Raw genomic sequence first — 22,222 nt, 5'->3', positions numbered from 1 at the left:
CTCTAATTTTCTTTGGCAAATTCTCAAGCATTCTCAATCTTTTCTAAACCAACTTGTTTGTATATTGATAGTACATACATGCTGTGTCGATTGTTCCATAATACTTTGCCAACTCTCTCTCCCAGGAGTTGGAGAGGCATAGACTAGATATGGTATGGGTATGTTTACTTTTGTACATCTAACACCGCATCGTGTACATGGTTGTTGTGATATGGTTGTCATAGCAACGCATTAAGTGTACGTAGCACTTGGCTGTTGTCATTCTACATCCTTCTGCATGGCTTTCCAGCACAAACAAGACCGACTGTAGAGAGAGAGAGAGAGAGAAAATACAGATCAAACTACAAACAATGCTGGCTTCATCTGGCTGTGTGTCTACCCGACTGTAGGCTGGGCTTTTGTCTTTGCCCCAGAATGCATAGCAAAAGGCTGTCGGCCAATCCACACCCTCGCTGTCTTGCAGTGCATTTGAGGAGTTTCTCATCACACACACGTTGTCTGAGCTGTTGTGCGTGAGTCTGGCTTGACCTCCGGCCAGACACCAGCCTCCATCTGTCTGTCTGACTGTCTGTCTGACTGTCTGTCTGTCTGTCTGACTGTCTGACTGTCTGACTGTCTGTCTGTCTGTCTGTCTGTCCACAAACAGCTGCTCTTTACCTTATGTCCTGGAGTTATTATCTCTCTCCCTCTCTCCCTATCCCTCTCTCTGTCTCTCCCTCTCTCTGTCTCTCTCTATGTCTCTCTCTATGTTTCTCTCTATGTCTCTCTCTCATATTGAAGAATGTGTCTGCCTCTGTCCCATTGAGTCTGTGGCTGAATTCTAAATTGACCCCTAGACACCCCTGCCTCACCTGGGTGCCTCACCTGCCTCACCCAGGTGATCAGCTACACCCCCCCACCCCTGCCTCACCTGGGTGCCTCACCCAGGTGATCAGCTACACCCCTCACCCCTGCCTCACCTGGGTGCCTCACCTGCCTCACCCAGGTGATCAGCTACACCCCCCCACCCCTGCCTCACCCAGGTGATCAGCTACACCCCCCCACCCCTGCCTCACCCAGGTGATCAGCTACACCCCCACCCCTGCCTCACCCAGGTGATCAGCTACCCCCCCCACCCCTGCCTCACCCAGGTGATCAGCTACACCCCCCACCCCTGCCTCACCCAGGTGATCAGCTACACCCCCCCACCCCTGCCTCACCCAGGTGATCAGCTACACCCCCCCACCCCTGCCTCACCCAGGTGATCAGCTCTACCCCCCACCCCTGCCTCACCCTGGTGATCAGCTACACCCCCCCACCCCTGCCCCTGTAAGCTCCTCCGGGCGCTCGGAGACTAGAGGTCCATTTGTTATTCAGCCAAGCATTCCTTCATCACCTCACACACATGTATACATACAAATATACACACACATTTTAAATGGAGCATGCAACCCCCCCCCCCCCAGAGGGTGACAGCTCTCCCTCTCTGTTGACATCGCACACCGGCAACTGCAAATCCCAAATTTGGCTTTTGTCTCCCCCGTCCTACCCTTTCCCCCAGGGACGCCTCCCCCGCCCGCGTCACACACGGCCGCCGACCGTAGTTAGTTCTGCTCACGTGCCAAACACCGTTCTCCGTAACCATGGACGACGGTCTATGTCACGCCCCCCCCCCCCCCCCGACCGGCCATGGCGTCAGAGAGGAGACTCCGTCTGCGCTACCTCTAACCCCCGACCCCTGCTTGTCCCGGCCTCCACATCCTGTCATCAAACCTGCATCTCCTCAGTGCTTTCTGGTTGTCATCTGTGACGTTGTGTCTTAACCTCTGCTGTGACTGTACGACTGTGTTCATGTGAGACCGTCATGTGAGGGGGGGAACTCCGTGGCTGCCCTGCTAACTGTGTTGACTGGGCATGTGTGTGTCTGTGTGTGTGTGTTTCTGCCTCAACAGGAGAGGGAGAGGAGGAGGCAACATGTCCTGCTTTTGAAGGCGGTGGAAGCTCGGAAGAAAGCAGAGGTACGTGTCACATACACACTCACTCTCACACACACACACACACTGACACACACATACACACTCACACACACACCTGCTGAAAGCCAGGAAACTGCTTGTGCACGGACAAACACACACTCTCACAACTAGGCCACGGGCCTTTCCACCTGAGTGCATCCTCTCTCTTGCTGTTTCTCCTCTCTGCTCTGTCCTGTATTTCTGATCCACTAACAGACAGTAAAGGAGCCTCCAGCTCTGCTCCCTTAGTGTCGGCACACGTCTGAATTCTAATACCACTCAGCAAGTTACAGAATGACATGCTTGTCTGTATTCAACCCTGCCAGCAGCAGTCTCTTATCCTCACCCTCTCCCCCTCTCCCTCCCTCCCTCCCTCCCTTATTCCCTCCCCCCCCTCCCTCTCTCCCCTCCCCCCCCCCTCCCTCCTCCTTCTCCCCTTCCCCTCTCTCTCTCCATCCCTCTCCCCTCCCCCCCTCCCTCATTCCCTCCCCCCCTCCCTCATTCCTTCCCCCCCTCCCTCCCTCTCTCCCCCTCCCTCCCCCCGTGTGCCCCCCAGGAGCGGGAGCGTCTGAGGCAGGTGAAGAGGGATGAGAAGAGGCAGGATAAGGAGAGGAAGCAGGCGCTCCGGAGGCTGGAGCTGGAGATCGCTCGCGAGCTCAAGAGGCCCACTGAAGACATGTGCCTCGCGGACCACAAGGTACAACACGCCCCCCTGACACGCCCCCCGGACACGCCCCCCTGACACGTCCTTGTGGGAAACCATGAATCTCTGAAGAGATGCCCACTGTGGTTGTTGTGACATCCTGGGTATGGACAGATGCATCTGATAGGAAACTTTGTGCGTCTCCAGCACGCCTTGCACACAACATCTCCACTTAGTGGTCGAGTCCTGCAACTGCGCTACAGTCAAACGAGACACCATGCGGAACTGAAATTCAGAGTGAGAGTATAAACACGTTTCACCCTGCCCCTTCCCATCTGTCTTTCCTTCACCCTCCCCCTCCTCCCTCCCCCTCCTCCCTGCCCCTCCTCCCTGCCCCTCCTCCCTCCCCCTCCTCCCTGCCCCTCCTCCCTCCCCCTCCTCCCTCCCCGTCCTCCCTGCCCCTCCTCCCTCCCCCTCCTCCCTCCCCCTCCTCCCTGCCCCTCCTCCCTCCCCCTCCTCCCTCCCCGTCCTCCCTGCCCCTCCTCCCTCCCCCCTCCTCCCTGCCCCTCCTCCCTCCCCCTCCTCCCTCCCCCTCCTCCCTGCCCCTCCTCCCTCCCTGTCCTCCCTGCCCCTCCTCCCTCCCCCTCCTCCCTCCCCGTCCTCCCTGCCCTCCCCCTCTCCCCCCCCCAGCCTCTCCCAGACTTCTCTCGTATCCCAGGTCTCATTCTGCCTGGCCGGGCCGTGTCCCAGTGCCTGATGCTGATGCAGTTCCTGCGGGGGTTTGGCCGGGTGCTGGGGCTGGACGTGACGAGCGACGTGCCCACGCTGAGCATGCTGCAGGAGGGGCTGCTGAACGTGGGCGACAGCATGGGCCACGTCCAGGACCTGCTGGTCCGCATGCTCTCCCTGGCCGTGTGTGACCCGGGCCTGCCACCAGGACACAAGGTGAGCAGGGGGGTGGAGAGAGGGAGGGAGGGTGGGAAGGGTATGTGGGTATGGTGGATAGAGAGAGTATGGTGGGGTGGGTATAATTATTATTTTTTAAACACTAACTTCCTTGAAACCCTCCTCCCCCCTCCTCCCCTCCCTCCCTCCCCCAGACCAAGACCATGCTTGGGGACCACCTGACCAACGTGGGCATCAACCGGGACAACGTGTCGGAGGTTCTCCAGATGTACATGGCCGCTCACTGTGGCCAGACAGAGCTGGCTGAGCTGGCCCTGAGCCTGAAGACCAGGGCCTTCCAGGCCCACACGCCCGCCCAGAAGGCCTCCATCCTGGGCTTCCTGGCCAACGAGCTGGCCTGCAGCAGGGGCGTGGTCAGGTACGCACGGAGGGACCAGGGCTGCCGGCCAACCAGCCTGATGACTTAACCATGACTTAGTTCTGATGGCTTAACGATGACTTAGTTCTGATGGCTTAATGATGACTTAGTTCTGATGGCTTAACGATGACTTAGTTCTGATGGCTTAATGATGACTTAGTTCTGATGGCTTAACGATGACTTAGTTCTGATGACTTAATGAGGACTTAGTTCTGATGGCTTAACGATGACTTAGTTCTGATGACTTAGTTCTGATGGCTTAACGATGACTTTGTTCTGATGACTTATGATGACTTAGTTCTGATGGCTTAACGATGACTTAGTTCTGATGACTTAATGAGGACTTAGTTCTGATGGCTTAATGATGACTTAGTTCTGATGGCTTAACGATGACTTAGTTCTGATGACTTATGATGACTTAGTTCTGATGGCTTAACGTTGACTTAGTTCTGATGGCTTAACGTTGACTTAGTTCTGATGGCTTAACGATGACTTATGATGACTTAGTTCTGATGACTTAACGATGACTTAGTTCTGATGACTTATGATGACTTAGTTCTGATGACTTATGATGACTTAGTTCTGAGGGCTTAGTGATGAATCTCTGTATATTTCCGGTCTGCAGTGAGATAGACAAAAACCTGGACCAGATGACCAACCTGAGGAAGGAGAAGTGGATCATGGAGAGCAAGCTGAAGAAGTAAGGCTGTGTTTCCGTCACAGGGTGTGACTGGTGACACTCTGCTACCGAGTGTGTGTACGTTTGTTCCTGTTGTGCTTACTTCTGGGTTTGTTTGTGTGTGTATGTTTGCATTTGTATGTTTGTGTATGTGTCTGTGTGTGTGTGTGTCTGTGTGTGTGTGTGTGTGTGTGTGTCTGTGTGTGTCTGCCAGGCTAAGAGCAATCCATGCCAAGCGGACAGGCAGGAGAGAGGCCAGCGCGGGCGGGGAGGAGACCCAGGCTGTGGGCTCCTCCTCCTCCAGCCTGAAGCGCAAGAGGAAGCCGGGCGGCGACAGCGACGAGGAGGACGAGGAGGAAGAGGACAGCGACGAGCAGGCGGACGAGGACGAGGAGGAAGAGGAGGAGGAGATGATGAAGAAATGCAAAAAAGTGGAAACTTGTGACGAGGTAGGATCTCCCAGTGACCTCCAGGCTGAATGTGTGTACTACATCAGTGCTGGATGTGGACTAGATATGTGCTGGATCTATGTGGGCTACATATGTGACCCTGTGCCCCTGTGACCCTGTGACCCTTTGACCCTGTGACCCTGTGACCCTGTGCCCCTGTGACCCTGTGACCTTGTGTTGCTCCAGGATGAAGGAGACCAGGCCACCAGTGTTGAGGAGCTGGAGAAGCAGATAGAGAAGTTAGCGAAGGTGGGTCCTGGAATACAAATGATTACCCACTCTCACCCCCTCTACCTCACCCCCTCTACCTCAGCAACTGTACCTCACCCCCTCTACCTCACCCGCTCTAACTCACCCCCTCTACCTCACCCCCTCTACCTCACCCGCTCTAACTCACCCCCTCTACCTCACCCCCTCTACCTCACCCACTCTACCTCACCCCCTCTACCTCACCCACTCCACCTCACCCCCTCTACCTCACCCACTCTACCTCAACCCCTCTACCTCTACCTCACCCACTCTACCTCACCCACTCTACCTCACCCACTCTACCTCACCCCCTCTACCTCTACCTCACCCACTCTACCTCACCCCCTATACCTAACCCCCTCTACCTTACCCACTCCACCTCTACCTCACCCACTCTACCTCACCCCCTCTACCACACCCACTCTACCTCACCCACTCTACCTCACCCCCTCTACTTCACCCACTCTACCTCACCCACTCTACCTCACCCCCTGTACCTCACCCACTCTACCTCACCCCCTGTACCTCACCCACTGTACCTCACCTCCTGTACCTCACCCCCTCTCAACACTGTGTGGTGTGATTGTGTGTGGTGTTGACGTTGTGCCCCGTGGTTTCCCAGCAACACCACCAGCTGCGGAGGAAGCTGTACGAGGCCTCCCACTCCCTCCGGTCCAGCATGTACGGTCAGGACCGCTACCGCCGCCGCTACTGGGTGCTGCCGCACTGCGGGGGGGTCTTCATAGAGGCCATGGAGAGCGGAGAAGGTGAGGGGGACGAGGGTGGGGGGGGGCGGATGGAATGGGGGGCAGGGTTGTATCAATAACAACCATGAAACTCGTAGATGCAGATGCTCATTGTGTCATTTGACCCCCTCAGCTCCGGAAGAGCTGGAGGAGGAGAGGAAGAGGAGGAGGAGGGCGGAGGAGGTGCAGGTGAAGGAGGAGCCTGTGGAGGAGGAGGTGCAGAAGGAGGAGCCCTCTATCGCCCCGCAGGAGGTCTGCTGCCACGGCAACCAGAACGCCAGCACACCTGCCTCAGAGGAAGAGAAGGAGGAGGAAGAGGAAGAGGAGGAGGAGGAGGAGAAGAACGAGTTAACTTGCTGCGGCCACCAACAGGGCACCATGCTAGCGGTCACCATGGAAACCCCGATCAAGGACGGTGACCCCCAACCAACGCACAACAGCACCCCTGTGGCCCCGCCTCTCGTCGCCACGGCAACTGCCTCTCCTCAGCCCGATCTACCGGCCAGCCCCTCTGCTACCCCCCCCACCAACGACGCCACGCCAGCCCCCCCCACCTCCTCGCCCCCATCCTGCTCACTCCTGCCCCCCCCCGGGGGGCTGGGCACCCAGGGGAAGCCCCCCTCCCCCCCCCCAGCTCCAGTACCTCCCCAGCGACCAGCTCCTCAGAGTCCTGACGGAGCGCAGTGGACACTGGTTCACCCTCCTCCCTCGCTCCCCCTGCGACCAGACCTCCCTAATCACTCCCCAGCCCAGGCCCCTCCAACCCGGCCCCCTGGCCACCTCCGCCCCCGCCAGGCCCCGGTCCCCCCCCGCCTCCCCCGCCCTGCCTCTCACACCCTCCGCCGCCTCCGCCTCCGCCAGCCCTCACCACCCCGCCGGCCTCATCAGCTACCCTCTCGCCGCCCTGCAGGTGGGGGTGGGTACTGCAGCCTCTGTTCGGCTCAACACTGAATTATTTATAGTTTTATCATTATGATTTATAATGTATTTGTATTGATTGATTGATGACTTATTTGAGTCATGTTGTAAAATTATCTTTCTGTATCTTTCTTTTCACTTGCTTTCCCCTCACTCATCCCTCTCTCTCTCTCTCTCTCTCTCTCTCTCTCTCTCTCTCTCTCTCTCTCTCTCTCTCTCTCTCTCTCTCCCCTCCTCAGGGTAAGCCTGGGGGTCAGATGTTGGGCCTGCCGTTCTGGCCCGGGGGGCTGTTGAGTCCCAGCATGCCGTTCTGCAGCAGCCCCCTGCCCGGGGGGGCCACCGGGGCCCCCAGCAGCCCCCTGCCCGGCCCCTCCCTGGAGGGGGGGGGCACCGGGGGCCCCCAGCATCTCCAGCCTGGCCCAGTCGCCCCCCTCGGAGACCCCCAGCGAGAAGCCCCCCCTCGGAGCCCCCCTCGGTGCCCTCCCCCGCCCTGCAGATGCCCAAGTCCCTTGACCACCCTCTCCCACAGCCCATCCCTGAGGGTGAGGGGGCGGGGTGGTCCGGGGGAGCGGGTTGTGGGCAGGAACTTTTAATCAGTTTTAGTATCTGGGTCATTGAGTTGATGGCTAGGGGTGATGGTAAACTTTCTGCATGTTAAATTAGTATATGATGAAATGTCGGAAGGTGTTTCTAAGTATGTGTGTGTGTGTGTGCAGACATGCTGAGTGGCTGGTGGAGGGTGTCGGACATGGAGCAGCTCCGGGGCCTGACCAGGACCCTGCACAGCCGGGGCCTCCGGGAGAGAGGCCTGCAGAGACAGATGCAGAAATACCTGGAGCTCATCCCACAGGTCTGCACCAAGCACAGAGATGGTGAGTCTGTCTGTGTCTGTGTCTGCCTGCCTGCCTGCCTGCCCGCCTACCTGCCTGTCTGTGTCTGCCTGTCTGCCTGCCTGCCTGCCTGCCTGTCTGTTTGTCTGTCTACCTGCCTGTCTATGTCAGTCTGCCTGTCTGTCTGCATGTCTGTTTGTCTGCCTGTCTGCTTGTCTGCCTGTCTGTCTGCCAGCGTGAGGGAGTGTGACTCCTGACCTCTGACCCCTGACCCTTTAGTGGCGATGATCGAGCTGTGTGACCTGGAGGAGAGCCAGGTGAGCGTGGAGTCTGTGCGGGGCTGGTGTGTGGAGGAGCAGGCCATGGAGATGGACATTGCTGTGCTGCAGCAGGTGGAGGAACTGGAGAGGAAGGTCACCACGGCCAGCCTGCAGATCAAGGTAGGCCACACACACACACACATGTTCTTACACACACACACACACACCAAACATGACCCATCTAGAGACACATTGCTTTAGAAGCCTCATTAAAACAGCCTACATTTACCCCCCCCCCCCCCAGGGCTGGATGTACCCTGAGCCTCAGTCAGAGCGAGAGGACCTGATCTACCACGAGCACAAGCCTCTCTCCAAGACGACTCCTCCCTCTGACCGGGACCAGGTGGAGGAGCGGGTGGAGAAGGGTGCGGTGGGGCGGCATGCAGACAACCCCCTGGACATAGCGGTGACAAGGCTGGCCGATCTGGAGCGCAACGTGGAGCGAAGGTACCTGAGGAGCCCCCTAGGCACCACCATCCAGATCAGGGTGGATAATGTTGGTACGGTCACTGTACCAGCCCCTGCCCCCTCCACACACGCAGACAGGGAAGGGTACGTTACCGCGGGGACACAAACCCCCATCCTACGCTTTTTTTTTTATTCTGAATGCTTTCCTACTTCAAGGGTTTTTTTTTTTCTTTTTTTTTTTTTTTTCTTTTTTTGGTGGGAGTTGCATCCTGTTTCCTGTTGTGTTTTGGTTTTGTCGTCCGGCTGTTCTCTGGTCGTCTGCACGTTGCATCACTTCTGCATCAGTGACTTTGGTGATGGCATCCACACCACCCGCCTTCCACACCACCCGCCTTCCACACCCTGCTGGCCCTGCAACATACGCACCCCGTCCCCCTCCTCCTTCCTCTCCCTCCTCCTCTCTCCCTCCTCTCCCTCCTCCTCTCTCTCCCTCCTCTCCCTCCTCCTCTCTCTCTCCCTCCTCTCCCTCCTCCTCTCCCTCCTCCTCTCCCTCCCTCCTCCTCTCCCTCCTCCTCTCCCTCCCTCCTCCTCTCCCTCCTCCTCTCCCTCCTCCTCTCTCTCCCTCCTCCTCTCTCTCCCTCCTCCTCCTCCTCTCCCTCCTCCTCTCCCTCCTCCTCCTCTCCCTCCTCCTCTCTCTCCCTCCTCCTCCTCCTCTCCCTCCTCTCTCTCCCTCCTCCTCCTCCTCTCCCTCCTCTCTCTCCCTCCTCCTCTCCCTCCTCCTCTCCCTCCTCCTCTCCCTCCTCTCTCTCCCTCCTCCTCTCCCTCCTCCTCTCCCTCCACCTCCCTGCATGGTTGAAGCCTCCAGCCTCCCTCATGCTGTTTCTGTCCTGCCGGACCTTAGTGCTGTTTGTGAAGCGGGGTGGGAGGTCACGTGTGTGTGTGTGCACGGGTGTTTATAACTGTGTCCGCATGACAGCGCGTGCGTGTGTGTGCGTGTGAAGGCAGTGCTCATCCTGACCTCATGGTGCTCCTCAGGGGCGAGGAGGAGGTGGCCCATGGGATGAAGGTGTGGAGGAGGGCCCTGGCTGAGGTCCGCAGCGCCGCACAGCTGGCCATGTGCATCCAGCAGCTGCAGAAGTCCATCGCCTGGGAGAGATCCATCATGAAAGTGGTAGGTTCCCCTCAGGCCCAGGGATGGCTGTAGCTCTGGGGTAATGCATGGGGATGGGTATATCTCTGGGGTATATGATTTGAGTAGGTATAGCTCTGTGGGTAGAGTATTTGACTGCAGATCAAGAGGTTGCAGGTTCAAATCCCCCCTGTACAATATGTCACTTTGGACAAAGGTTTCCAACTATCTAACACACAAAGGAATGTAATTGTTATGATATAACATCCACAATGTACAATATAAACGCCAGATCATAATGTTTGGTTATCTATGTGAGCTGGAAGCTGTGAGTTTGGAGGGGTAAAAGGTGTGGTTGTTTACATTTACATTTAGTCATTTAGCAGACGCTCTTATCCAGAGTGACTTACAGTAAGTACAGGGACATTCCCCCGAGGCAAGTAGGGTGAAGTGCCTTGCCCAAGGACACAACATCAGTTGGCATGACCGGGAATCGAACTGGCAACCTTCGGATTACTAGCCCGACTCCCTCACCGCTCAGCCACCTGACTCCCTGTTTCTGCAGTATTGTCAGATCTGCCGGAAGGGAGACAACGAGGACCTGCTCCTGCTGTGTGACGGATGTGACAAAGGCTGTCACACCTACTGTCACAAGCCCAAGATCACCTGTATCCCTGAGGGGGATTGGTACTGTCCTGCTTGCATCTCCAAGGTACCCTCTCCAGTCCTTCTGCACCAGCGCATCTACTTACATATGCATATATACACAGTATACAGCTATGGGTCAAATTGACACTTGCAGTGGCCTCTTATATTGAACCCTTCTGTTGCTCACTCAGAATATTCCTTCTCAACTTTTTTGGAAAGGAAAGACAAAGGTGCAGTGTTTTACTGACAATCACATTGTTTCTTCGCAGGCGAGCGGTCCAATTCCCAAAAGCAAGAAGCCTCCAAACAGGCCTATGCTGGGAGGAGGGGGAGGAGGAGGAGGAGGGGGGAGGAGGAGGAGGAGGAGGAGGAGGGGGGAAGAAAGGTGGAGAGGTGAAGAAGAACGTTGGGAAGCAGACAGGGAACGGCGAGGGCTCGGAGGACGACCCCCCCAGCGCCAGCGGCACCCCCAGGAAAGGAGCCAAGGAGCCCAACAGGAAGAGGAAGTCGGAGGAGATCCCGCCCACACCTCAGCAGCTGCCCAATCAGGAGAGCCCTGTGTGTGTGAAGAGGGCCAAAACAGCAAGAGACAATAACAGAGATCTGGGCTTGTGCAGGTACAGTGGAATGTGGAAGGGAGTTCTGTGTGTGGGTTATGCTGGATGACAGAGCTGGGATGTTTGATTTCTTCATGTGATGTGTTAATTTCTCCTGGTACCATCTCTAACTCCCTGTGTGTGTGTGTGTGTGTGTGTTCCAGAGTGCTCCTGGCTGAACTGGAGCGCCATCAGGATGCCTGGCCCTTCCTGACCCCTGTCAACCTCAAGTCCGTCCTGGGCTACAGGAAGGTCATCAAGAAGCCCATGGACTTCTCCACCATCCGGGAGAAGCTGGTCAGCAGCCAGTGAGTCCTCCTCATAACGTGACTCTGAAGTCATTCAGAGTCTCATCAAAGAGACATGTGGATCTCTTCATCTCCAAGTTGATCGATATTCATAGTCAATCGATAGTCAGTAATTGTTAATAAAGAGATGTTTCTCTGTAGATACTGAGATGTTTCTCTGTAGATACTGAGATGTTATTGAGAGATTGTTTCCTGTTCCTTGACTCTGATCACTGAAACACTTCTGATCCTTGATCTTCTGCTGTACTTTAAAGCATATGATTATGATGTATGCTTATATATTATATGATTTATGATTAAAAAACAATATTTTTTCGTTTCAGATATCAGAACTTGGAGACTTTCATCATCGACGTCAACTTGGTTTTCGATAACTGCGAGAAGTTCAACGAGGACAACTCCGACATCGGCCGAGCAGGACACAACATGAGGAAGTTCTTCGAGAAGCGATGGACCGAACTTCTGAAGCAAACTAACTAACCCAGCTCTGACGCTCCTCCGCTCGTCTCGGCCACCCTGGAACTCCCATCTTCTTCGTACGTTAGAGCACCAGGACGGGGGGCAGGTTTCACAACACAGAAGAAGAAGAAGAAGAAGTGTTTTGGTTTCCGTTGGGGAAAGGTTGGTCAGGTGAGAGATCAGCGAGGGGCGAGTCCCAGCGTTGGTTTTGCCTCAACAGGGATCTAACATCCAAAGAATCCCATAGAAACAGGAAGTGAGTGTTACACCATTTCCTGTTCCAGACAACAATGCACTGAAGAATCCTCCTCAACCATCACAAACATACCTGCGGTAGAAATACTTTCCACTACTTTGTAAATATTCTTTTTTTATTTAATCGTATTATAGTGAATGTATTTAATTTTGTAATAATTATTTATGAATCAATAAACAAAAAAGGTCCACTTCATTTTCTATGAAAAGGAAGAATCAGTTCAACTGCTTTGAATCGAAAAGGAATGTGTCTTTGTGTTTTAATTTTCTCCCAAATATGAAACAAAGCCAAGAAAAAACTGGACTGTTTACACTCTGCTCTGCTCGGGGTGTCAGAAGACTGTAGTCATTATGTTCAAACTGTAAAACTGCATTTTATTTACTAAATCTGCAGAGAAACCTTCAGACAGTGCTGCGTGTGTATATACTGTTTATTAATGTCAATATTAAGTATTGTTTGGAACAATGTGTACAAATTGTTTGAGAATATCAGATATTGTTTATGCCTTAGAATGATTGTAGCATTCTATTTTAGTGAAAGTGATTAATACATTTATCATAAATATTGTTTGTACAGTATATCCATGTCCTCAGCAAGCACTGTGTTTTCCTTCATTAGTAGTGCCTACCCTTCAAACAGGGGTGTAGGGAAAGATAGGTTTTGAGTTATCATTTGAATAAACTGTTATTTTTTATATCATTTCAATCCGACATGGCCTCCAAAGTCTGACAGTGACAAAGTAATCATTCCTATATACATCCAGTGAAAAAAACGACAAATATTTAAGTCATTTTTCAGTCTTTTTCCCATTGAGCATTGCCCCCCATGTTTGCCTTGCCACAGTGCACAGGACATCAGGCCATTTGTAACCACTGTGTTTGAATTTTGCTGTTTGTTGTGGCCTAAAGGAGGCAGCTAGAGTTTTTTGTATCCAAGTCAGAGTGCTTGAAGTTACTTTATTTAAGATATTGTGGAATAAAAGTATCATTCTTTTTGTAGGAGCTTTATTTTTCACTAGTGTGTGGCACGGACCTATTAAAGAAAAGATGTTTTTCAACCTATCAGGGATGTTGGTGTGCTTTTCTTCTTCTCTGTGAAGCTATAAGAAAAAAAAGGATCAAATATTAATACATGAATACACAAATACACTATAGACAAGCTGCACATTCGCCAGGAATCCCTTGTTGACACCGACAATTTGACGTCACTGACAAATAATCAGTAGGCAGCGCGTGACCAAATCCAGGAAGTAAACGTGGATTAGAAGAGGTAACCGTTTAACTTCACACACTAAACAAGAATTACATTTAATACCACGTCGACTGTGTCTAATGAATATTATGCATGAGGAATAATAATATCTGATAAAACATTTAAGGTGAATTATGCTTACTTTAGCAAGATAGCTAACTTGGTCGCTGGTCAGCAGCACAGTCTAGTGTAGCCTAGTTCAAATGATTGGGGCTAAAAGGCATTAGCATTAAGCTGACGTTACTTGGGCTAGCCTGTTACTGTTTCGGTTATATTATATCAGTGTCTCATTGTCGTTAGCTAGGCCGACTTGGATTTGTCCGCGAAGGAAATGGTGTCACTCATTTGCACCCTGCAAGACCATCGAGACGATGTCAACTGGTGCGCCTTCTCAGCGTCTCACCTAGCCACTTGCTCAGGCGACAAAACGGTCCGAATATACTCCACCCAAGACTTCTCAGAACTGTCATTCTCCCCGCTGACGGGTCACGGCTACGGTGTCCACTGCTGCCGGTTCAGTGCGTGCGGTCAATTCCTTGCTTCGTGTTCAACGGACGCAACGACGGTGGTATGGTCAACCACGACGGGTGAAATTGAGGCCGTGCTGGAGCATCCGGGTCGTAGTCCCGTGAGGGTGTGCGCCTTTTCCCCCGACTCTACCCACTTGGTGTCCGGTGCCTCTGACGGTAGCTTGGCTCTCTGGGACTTCACTACTAAAACACTCAGCGGGTAAGCGGTTTTTCCCTCCTACACATGAAAAGTTAACAAGCTATTACAGCAACTTGACTGACGCTCCTAATCAATTTATGACGATTATTTTCCAATTATTAAGCGATAATTATCGGTTGTCCAGTCTCCAGGTTGACAGGGAGGGGTTGTCTGCAAGGTGGATAGTGATTGTGAGCGTAGCGATGCTAATGACGGTGTTATGTGTCTGCAGGACGGCAGCTGTGAGTGACACCACCATGGTTGCCTGCTCCTTCAGTCCCTGTGGCCAGCTGTTTGTGACGGGCTCCACCTACGGGGACCTGAGGCTGTGGGATATGAAGCTGACCCAACTTCACGCAGAGAAGAATGCTCACGACCTGGGGGTGACCTGCTGCTGCTTCTCTCCCAGCATGCTCAGCGGTGAGGCGGTCCTCCTCTCCCTCCTCCTCCTAACCCCTCTCCTCCTTCCTCTGCCTCACCCTTCTCCCTTCCTCCTCCTAACCCCTCTCCTCCTTCCTCTGCCTCACCCTTCTCCCCTCCTCCTCCTAACCCCTCTCCTCCTTCCTCTGCCTCACCCTTCTCCCCTCCTCCTCCTAACCCCTCTCCTCCTTCCTCTGCCTCACCCTTCTCCCCTCCTCCTCACCCCGCCTCCATTGTGTGTGTGTGTGTGTGTGTTGTAGACTCCAGGGGGATGCAGGTCTATCTAGCCTCGTGTGGGCAGGACAGCCTGCTGAAGATCTGGCTCGTCTCCAAGTCCAGCTCAGGTACTGAATCCTGACCAGTCACAGTGACCATCACATCAAATCAAATTTATTTGTATAGCCCTTTTTACACGCAAGCATGTCACAAAGGGCTTAACAGTGACCATCACATCACAGTGACCATCTCTGTCCTCTGCGTGGTTGTGTGTGATGTGTGTGATGTGCTGGTGATGTGTGATGTGCTGCCGATGTGTGTGTGATGTGTGTGTGATGTGTGTGTGATGTGTGTGTGTGTGTGTGTTCTGGCCAGCAGGCTGTAAGGTGCAGCTGCAGTACTGTCTAACAGGCCAGTCCGCCCCGGTCCTCTCCTGCTCCTACTCTGCTGACGGCCAGCTGCTGGTGTCTGGGTGAGGAGCTCTGTGTGACCGTCCCTCCACCCCTCACAGGAGCGCTCTGTGACCGGCTGTGTGACCGGCCCTCCACCCCTCACAGGAGCGCCGTGTGACCGGCCCTCCACCCCTCACAGGAGCGCTCTGTGACCAGCCCTCCACCCCTCACAGGAGCGCTCTGTGACCAGCCCTCCACCCCTCACAGGAGCGCTCTGTGACCGGCCCTCCACCCCTCACAGGAGCGCTCTGTGACCAGCCCTCCACCCCTCACAGGAGCGCTCTGTGACCAGCCCTCCACCCCTCACAGGAGCGCTCTGTGACCGGCCGTGTGACCGGCCCTCCACCCCTCACAGGGATATCAGCACGTCATGCTTACTCTGCTTAGATTTTGAAGGTTTAGATCCTGTGTGCCCCTTGAGCTAAACCACTTCCAGTCTCTCTACACGCTTTAGCTTATTATTTTTGGTCCAGTTAACAGTAACCCCATCTGACCACAGGAGGGCAGCATAATATTTTCTATTTCCTGCTGGTCCTGAGAGAGTCCTCAGTATTAAGGGTGCAGGCTGGAGGCAGTGATGTCTAACACAGGTGTGGTTTGTGGTGTACATATATCACTCTGACATGATCCCTGATGTGGACAAATGTGTTTTTGTTTTGCAGCTCTGTGGACAAAACCGTCACAGTTTACGATGCCGTGAGTTTCATTACATAGACCTTCCCTAGATGTAATTTTACAGTTCCCATGGTGATGTGTACGTACTGTGTAGTTTAATATTCAATTGTTTGTGCTGGACCTCCCTGGTAATGATAAACATCCTTCTCATCACCTCCTGTCTCCATGTCAACAGAACCGTGGAGTCCTTCTCTATACTCTGAACCAGCATGACAGGTGAGAACAACACCTGCCACATGCCTCATCAGTGCTCTGAGGGTGGAGTGTTTAACATGGATGAGTATCCTGATCTGGGGGTGTCTGTGGTCGTGGTTGATCTCCTGATCTGGGGGTGTCTGTGGTTGCGGTCGCAGGTACGTGACAGCGTGCTCCTGCTCCCCTGTGCTCCCGCTCATCGCCTCAGGCTCCATGGACAAGACTGTGAACATCTGGAGGCTGGAGGACGGGCACAGCCGGCACGGTGGGTGGAGGAGCAGGGTACACACACACAGATACAGTACATGTACACGCTTACAGATACAACATGTACATATACATATATACACACACACCCTTCGTCTCTCTCATGTAGGTGAAGTACTCGCATCATTTCTGCTGTCGTCTTTTTGTTTGATTACGTCTCTTTATTCTCTCCCACCCCTTCCCTCCATGCGCGCACTGTCTCCAATCACTCATCCATGCCTGGCCTCCCCTCCACTCCCACTAAAAGGAGAGAAGGCTCTGTCTGGTGAGTGTTATCTGCCGGCCTTTTATGAGCCGCATGGAGCTGCCGTTCATCCAGGAGAGCCCGGCATCCTGCTGATATCAGAGATGGTTTTATCAACTGCTGGACTCGGCAGGGTGAAGCCCTTTTACCGCTAGGAGCCGGTGCCCCCCCCCCCCCCAGACTCAGCCCTCACTAGAAACACTACCTGCCGAGAGCAGAATTGGCTTCACATCTTGTGGATAACTGATGATAGCTTTCTACAGTGCTGCCTCTCCCCCTCCTCATCTTCATTGTTATCTGTGTCTGTTGAGTCCTGATAGCGTTTCTTTTTTTAATGCTTTATGCTTTATGTTTTCGTCAGACGAGTCTTCACAGCTTTTAAGATGGTGCTGTTCATTTGAGATGTTTTATTTTCGCCCTACAGAGGAATCTTCAGCATCTTCGAGCGAAGGTAGATTTACACAGTTACAGGAAGCTGAGGGTGGATAGGTGCGGGTTGTTCTTTTAACTGATAATTACAATTCACTTCCTGTTTTGATGTCCCCCAGGGAGGACATTGGCCGGTCACTCCAAGCTGCTGGTCAGTGATTGGTCAGAGGAGGAGGTAGCAAGCTGGTTGGTGGAGGAGGGGCTGGAAGGGCTGGTGGAGGTCTTCAGAGCCAATAACATCGAAGGGGCGGAGCTTCTCAGTCTGACCAGGGACACGCTGGCCTCTGAGCTACATATAGGTGACACACACACTATCACTATCACACACATTTCCACCACACACACTACACAACACACGCACTAGGTCCTGGTCTTGTCTATGCTCATGTTATTGGTATGGATGGGACACAGCTGGGCTAGTGACGAAATTATGAAAGGATGTTGGATGAGAGACTTATTCAGGATTACATCATATTAGGCTTTACTGTACACGCATTAGGTTGTGATTTTCCAAGCAGGGCTTGTTACATAACCAAATCCCTGATCCTAAAGTATATTCATACAGTGTAGCCTAACATAATATGGTTTACAGATTTAGAAAAATGTCCTCCAATATTACTTTGTCAGAATGATTCCCCATATCTTCCTCAATGCAGAATTTACAGAAACTTTTATCGTTTATTATAAGTTTATAGTTAAGTTGCCCATGAAAACGTACTACAGTACAGGTCAATCGCCTGAATACAGTTCTTCTTTTTTTATGTGTGTGTGTAGAGTCGATGGGCTTGCGTAGTAAGGTTCTGAGGAAGATCGAGGAGCTGAAGAGCGCGTGCGTGTGCACCGGTGTTCCTGACGAGTTCCTCTGTCCAATCACACGAGAGCTGATGAGGGACCCCGTCATCGCTGCAGGTGGGCGCTGACCGGGGGTGTCCGGGTGTCCGTTCACAACGTGACCGCCTGTGTTGGTTAGCCAACTTAGCTGACACAATCCGCTAACGGCTTCGCTAGCTAGCCAGTGTGGGGAGGATAGCTACGTAGGCCTAGATGGAGAAATGTGGTTTTGGGAGAGATGGAGTTACTGGTCTTAATATGGGGTTCCAATGTCATGCCATCAAGACATACACAAAACATGAAAATGTCGGCATCTCTAATTGGACAGGGTTATACACGTCATCTGTATTTGTATTTCATAATTGAGTTGCAATATTTGATTTATTTATATGAATACACTAAGCTAGTATATCAAACGGTTCTAATCCCTTTGGTCATTTACCCCAAAACACACATACTAACCCCTTTGGTCATTTACCCCAAAACACACATACTAACCCCTTTGGTCATTTCATCCAAAACACACATGCTAACTCATTTGGTCATTTACCCCAAAACACACATACTAACCCCTTTGGTCATTTCATCCAAAACACACATACTAACCCCTTTGGTCATTTCATCCAAAACACACATGCTAACCCCTTTGATCATTTCATCCAAAACACACATACTAACCCCTTTGGTCATTTCATCCAAAACACACATGCTAACCCCTTTGATCATTTCATCCAAAACACACATACTAACCCCTTTGGTCATTTCATCCAAAACACACATACTAACCCCTTTGGTCATTTCATCCAAAACACACATGCTAACCCCTTTGATCATTTCATCCAAAACACACATACTAACCCCTTTGGTCATTTCATCCAAAAAACACATGCTAACCCCTTTGATCATTTCATCCAAAACACACATACTAACCCCTTTGGTCATTTCATCCAAAACACACATACTAACCCTTTGGTCATTTCATCCAAAACACATATACTAACCCCTTTGGTCATTTCATCCGAAACACAAATGCTAACTCCTTTGGTCATTTCAAACAAAACACACATACTAACCCCTTTGGTCATTTACCCTAAAACACACATGCTAACCCCTTTGGTCATTTCATCCGAAACACACATGCAAACCCCTTTGGTCATTTCATACAAAACACACATACTAACCCCTTTGGTCATTTACCCTGAAACACACATACTAACCCTTTTGGTCATTTAATCCGAAACACACATGCTAACCCCTTTGGTCATTTACCCCAAAACACACATGCTAACCCCTTTGATCATTTCACCCAAAACACACATGCTTACCCTTTTGGTAATTTCATCCAAAACACACATGCTAACCCCTTTGGTCATTTCATACAAAACACACATACTAACCCCTTTGGTCATTTACCCCAAAACACACATGCTAACCCTTTTGGTCATTTCATCCAAAACACACATGCTAACCCCTTTGGTCATTTCGTCCAAAACACACATACTAACCCCTTCGGTCATTTAATCCGAAACACACATGCTAATCCCTTTGGTCTTTTCATCTGAAACACACATGCTAACCCCGTTGGTCATTTACCCCAAAACAGACATGCTAACCCTTTTGGTCATTTCATCCAAAACACACATGCTAACCCCTTTGGCCATTTCGTCCAAAACACACATACTAACCCCTTTGGTCATTTCATTCGAAACACACATACTAACCCCATTGGTCATTTCATCCGAAACACATATGCTAACCCCTTTGGTCATTTCATACAAAACACATATGCTAACCCCTTTGGTCATTTCATCCAAAACACACATGCTAACCCCTTTGGTCATTTCATACAAAACACATATGCTAACCCCTTTGGTCATTTCATACAAAACACACATGCTAACCCCTTTGGTCATTTCATACAAAACACACATACTAACCCCTTTGGTCATTTCATTCGAAACACACATACTAACCCCATTGGTCATTTCATCCGAAACACATATGCTAACCCCTTTGGTCATTTCATACAAAACACATATGCTAACCCCTTTGGTCATTTCATCCAAAACACACATGCTAACCCCTTTGGTCATTTCATACAAAACACACATGCTAACCCCTTTGGTCATTTCATACAAAACACACATGCTAACCCCTTTGGTCATTTCATACAAAACACACATGCTAACCCCTTTGGTCATTTCATACAAAACACATATGCTAACCCCTTTGGTCATTTCATACAAAACACATATACTAACCCCTTTGGTCATTTCATCCAAAACACACATGCTAACCCCTTTGGTCATTTCATCCAAAACACACATGCTAACCCCTTTGATCATTTCATACAAAACACACATGCTAACCCCTTTGGTCATTTCATACAAAACACACATGCTAACCCCTTTGGTCATTTACCACAAAACACACATGCTAACCAGAGTGCGAATTGAAAAATGATAATCAGGGGGGTAAACTTCTTTTCCAAGGCGTAAAGTATTATTTACCATTACAGGTAAGAACGATATATAAATGTATGCCGACCTGTTGTTTTTACCTCTTTTGGGGGGTCCAAGTCTTAATTAGGGGGTCAAACCCCCACATGCCCCCCCGTAATTCGAACCCTGGGTTCTGTTTTCTTAAACAGACGGTTACTCGTACGAAAGAGAGGCGATGGAGAGCTGGATCAGCACTAAGAATCGGACCAGCCCCATGACCAACCTGCCCTTACAGACTACTCTGCTGACGCCCAATAGAACGCTCAAGATGGCTATTGGTCGCTGGCAGACCAGCCAATGAGAGGAGGACTCGCCGCGTGGGATCCACTCTTCTTCCATCCTCCCAGAGACTATCCTTCTGTTCCTCCAGTCAGACCGCAAGCTTCGCTTGGAGCATGAACTGTGAAATGTTGAAGTCTTTCAGGTGTATTGAGCTTAGTACAATCTGTCACTGCCTGCGATATCTCTCCATGATTTATATATATTTTTATGTTCTGTAAGAAGTGAAGGCTACATTTGACCTTAAGGTTACATTTGCAATAAACTGCTTACACTGAATTTAATTACATAACAATTCCCATGTACCTGCAATGTTACAGTAGGTGTTGTTGTGTAGTTTATGTAACCAAAAGTTTTGAAATGATTGTAATAGTCATTTGAGACCCTAACACACTGTCTAGACAACATAGTTTGAGGAGAACAAACTTTTGAGATTCTCACGTTGGTCCATACACATTTTCATGCGGGCTATTTTGAAATGCTCTTGAAATTGTAGCAGTACTTACAGTAGATACTCAGATGGAAGGATTATCAAAGGAAGGAGAGCTTGTTTCATTCGACTTTATTGTTTCATAATGGTAATTGCTAGTAGTAGTTTAGCATACAATAGTACATTGTAATAAATCAAGCATGGTAACAAAGTACATGTAAACTTCTTAACTTCAGATACGAGCAGTTATGTACCTTCTCCAGCCTTACTGTACACTCGTGTCACGTGTCCACAAACTTCTCAACAAGTCTTTCAGCTGTGCAAAAATAAATATATATTATATATTGCTCTTATAGTTTCCAAGCTATCGGTGCAATGAATAAAGTTACCAGACCTAACAGTACTGTCTCTAGGTGTTTAAGAAGAGTACACTGGGACACAACGAGCTCCCTCGTTTACACTAAAGGCTGATTCACCACCTAGGAAGTATACCATCTATAAATACGGCATTTACAAATCTATAAATAAATAACAAAACACCCTTTTGTTAATACTAGAATTCCCCATAATAAAAATGCCCATCGCTTGCCACTCATCTCAAATGGCTTCTTGTCTTCTAGATTCACAAGTACGTTTCAACCTTACGTTCTATCTGCATGTTTGTTGTGATGCGTGTTGGACTAATGCGTCTCTATTGCCTTGTGTTGAGCTGCTGAGGTCTGTTGATGTGCTGTCGGCTTGGAAAAGCTGCCCTACACATAAGATCTGCTGAAGCAAAAAGCACAGTAGCTTCTAGTCCACCTGCTTTCCCTCGGGACTAGGTTCGGTCTGCCTCCGGGTATCTGGTCTGCGTGTCGTGTGTCTGAGGACCCAGCGAGCTCCTATTCCCCGCCCTGTCACACATTGGACTCTATGAAAGAGCGTTTGGGTTTGATGGGGGGTGCGTGCAGGGCGGGGTTGTCCCGGGTGAGGCTGGGCTGGAAGCTCCGGGGGTCTGGGTACTGCTGCTGGCGAGCCTCCCTGTGGAGCTGCCTGTCTGGGTACTGCTGGCCGTTTGCCAGGCCCCCTCCACCCCCCTGGGGCTTGTCCTGGTACGAGGCCCGCTGGAACTCCCCGGGCCGGTCCAAGGCGGCCATGCCGAAGGTCTCGGGTCTCCCCTCGGAGCCCAGCCCAGGCCAACCCAGCCCGGGTGCTCCCTGCACACGCACAGCCTTATCCTTCACACCCATGAACGGTCGCGGCTTCAGCTCTGGTTTGGTCTTCACGCTGCCGGCGTGGCGAGGCGCGTCGGGGCCCTGCAGCCCGGGGACGCCCTGCGGCCGTGGGACGCCGCTGTCCGAGAGCGTGCTGCTGCCCGAGCTGGAGCCC

General features: G+C 51.4%; 3 protein-coding genes across 4 annotated transcripts in view; 2 read left to right on the top strand and 1 right to left on the bottom strand.

Annotated features, from left to right (window-relative positions):
* The first annotated feature begins 1,668 nt into the window (after nucleotides 1–1,668).
* LOC136965950 (bromodomain adjacent to zinc finger domain protein 2B-like) lies at nucleotides 1,669–13,018 on the top strand. The gene is given in 22 exon segments (XM_067260265.1): nucleotides 1,669–1,673; nucleotides 1,838–1,997; nucleotides 2,551–2,691; nucleotides 3,328–3,582; nucleotides 3,738–3,961; nucleotides 4,587–4,661; nucleotides 4,855–5,089; nucleotides 5,276–5,338; nucleotides 5,961–6,105; nucleotides 6,218–6,668; nucleotides 6,670–6,994; nucleotides 7,242–7,398; nucleotides 7,449–7,544; nucleotides 7,719–7,874; nucleotides 8,112–8,272; nucleotides 8,397–8,704; nucleotides 9,596–9,731; nucleotides 10,255–10,401; nucleotides 10,607–10,653; nucleotides 10,694–10,954; nucleotides 11,098–11,241; nucleotides 11,565–13,018. Coding segments are annotated over 22 exon segments (3,849 nt in total). The 3' UTR covers nucleotides 11,722–13,018.
* A 173-nt stretch (nucleotides 13,019–13,191) lies between these two features.
* wdsub1 (WD repeat, sterile alpha motif and U-box domain containing 1) lies at nucleotides 13,192–21,394 on the top strand. 2 transcript variants are annotated; one of them, XM_067259941.1, is made up of 13 exons: nucleotides 13,192–13,225; nucleotides 13,508–13,936; nucleotides 14,148–14,335; nucleotides 14,596–14,679; nucleotides 14,930–15,023; nucleotides 15,666–15,699; nucleotides 15,854–15,894; nucleotides 16,032–16,138; nucleotides 16,388–16,405; nucleotides 16,809–16,835; nucleotides 16,933–17,112; nucleotides 17,588–17,722; nucleotides 20,295–21,394. In XM_067259941.1, exons 2-13 carry the CDS (start codon nucleotides 13,539–13,541, stop codon nucleotides 20,444–20,446), a joined length of 1,458 nt encoding a protein of 485 aa, XP_067116042.1. In that variant the 5' UTR covers nucleotides 13,192–13,225; nucleotides 13,508–13,538; the 3' UTR covers nucleotides 20,447–21,394. The 2 variants fall into 2 exon arrangements, with proteins under 2 accessions (XP_067116042.1, XP_067116043.1); XM_067259942.1 differs by having other exon boundaries at nucleotides 13,210–13,225; nucleotides 13,512–13,936.
* A 356-nt stretch (nucleotides 21,395–21,750) lies between these two features.
* LOC136966425 (protein TANC1-like) overlaps nucleotides 21,751–22,222 on the bottom strand; it is a 35,343-nt gene continuing 34,871 nt past the window's right edge. Inside the window, 1 exon segment of the mRNA XM_067260931.1 lies at nucleotides 21,751–22,222. This exon segment is cut by the window's right edge and continues 723 nt beyond it. Coding sequence (XP_067117032.1) covers nucleotides 21,751–22,222 — 472 coding nt within the window.

Source organism: Osmerus mordax, chromosome 22 (genome assembly GCF_038355195.1).
Source record: "Osmerus mordax isolate fOsmMor3 chromosome 22, fOsmMor3.pri, whole genome shotgun sequence".
NCBI classification, from domain to species: Eukaryota; Metazoa; Chordata; class Actinopteri; order Osmeriformes; family Osmeridae; genus Osmerus; species Osmerus mordax.
This window is presented reverse-complemented; position numbering and strand designations above follow the sequence as displayed.

Excerpts from the sequence above, each read along its gene's own strand:
- wdsub1 (XM_067259941.1), top strand. The coding sequence starts at position 13,539 with ATGGTGTCACTCATTTGCACCCTGCAAGACCATCGAGACGATGTCAAC. Across the intron at positions 13,937-14,147 it reads ACTACTAAAACACTCAGCGG|GACGGCAGCTGTGAGTGACA; the intron begins GTAAGCGGTTTT and ends ATGTGTCTGCAG. Across the intron at positions 17,113-17,587 it reads GGCCTCTGAGCTACATATAG|AGTCGATGGGCTTGCGTAGT; the intron begins GTGACACACACA and ends GTGTGTGTGTAG.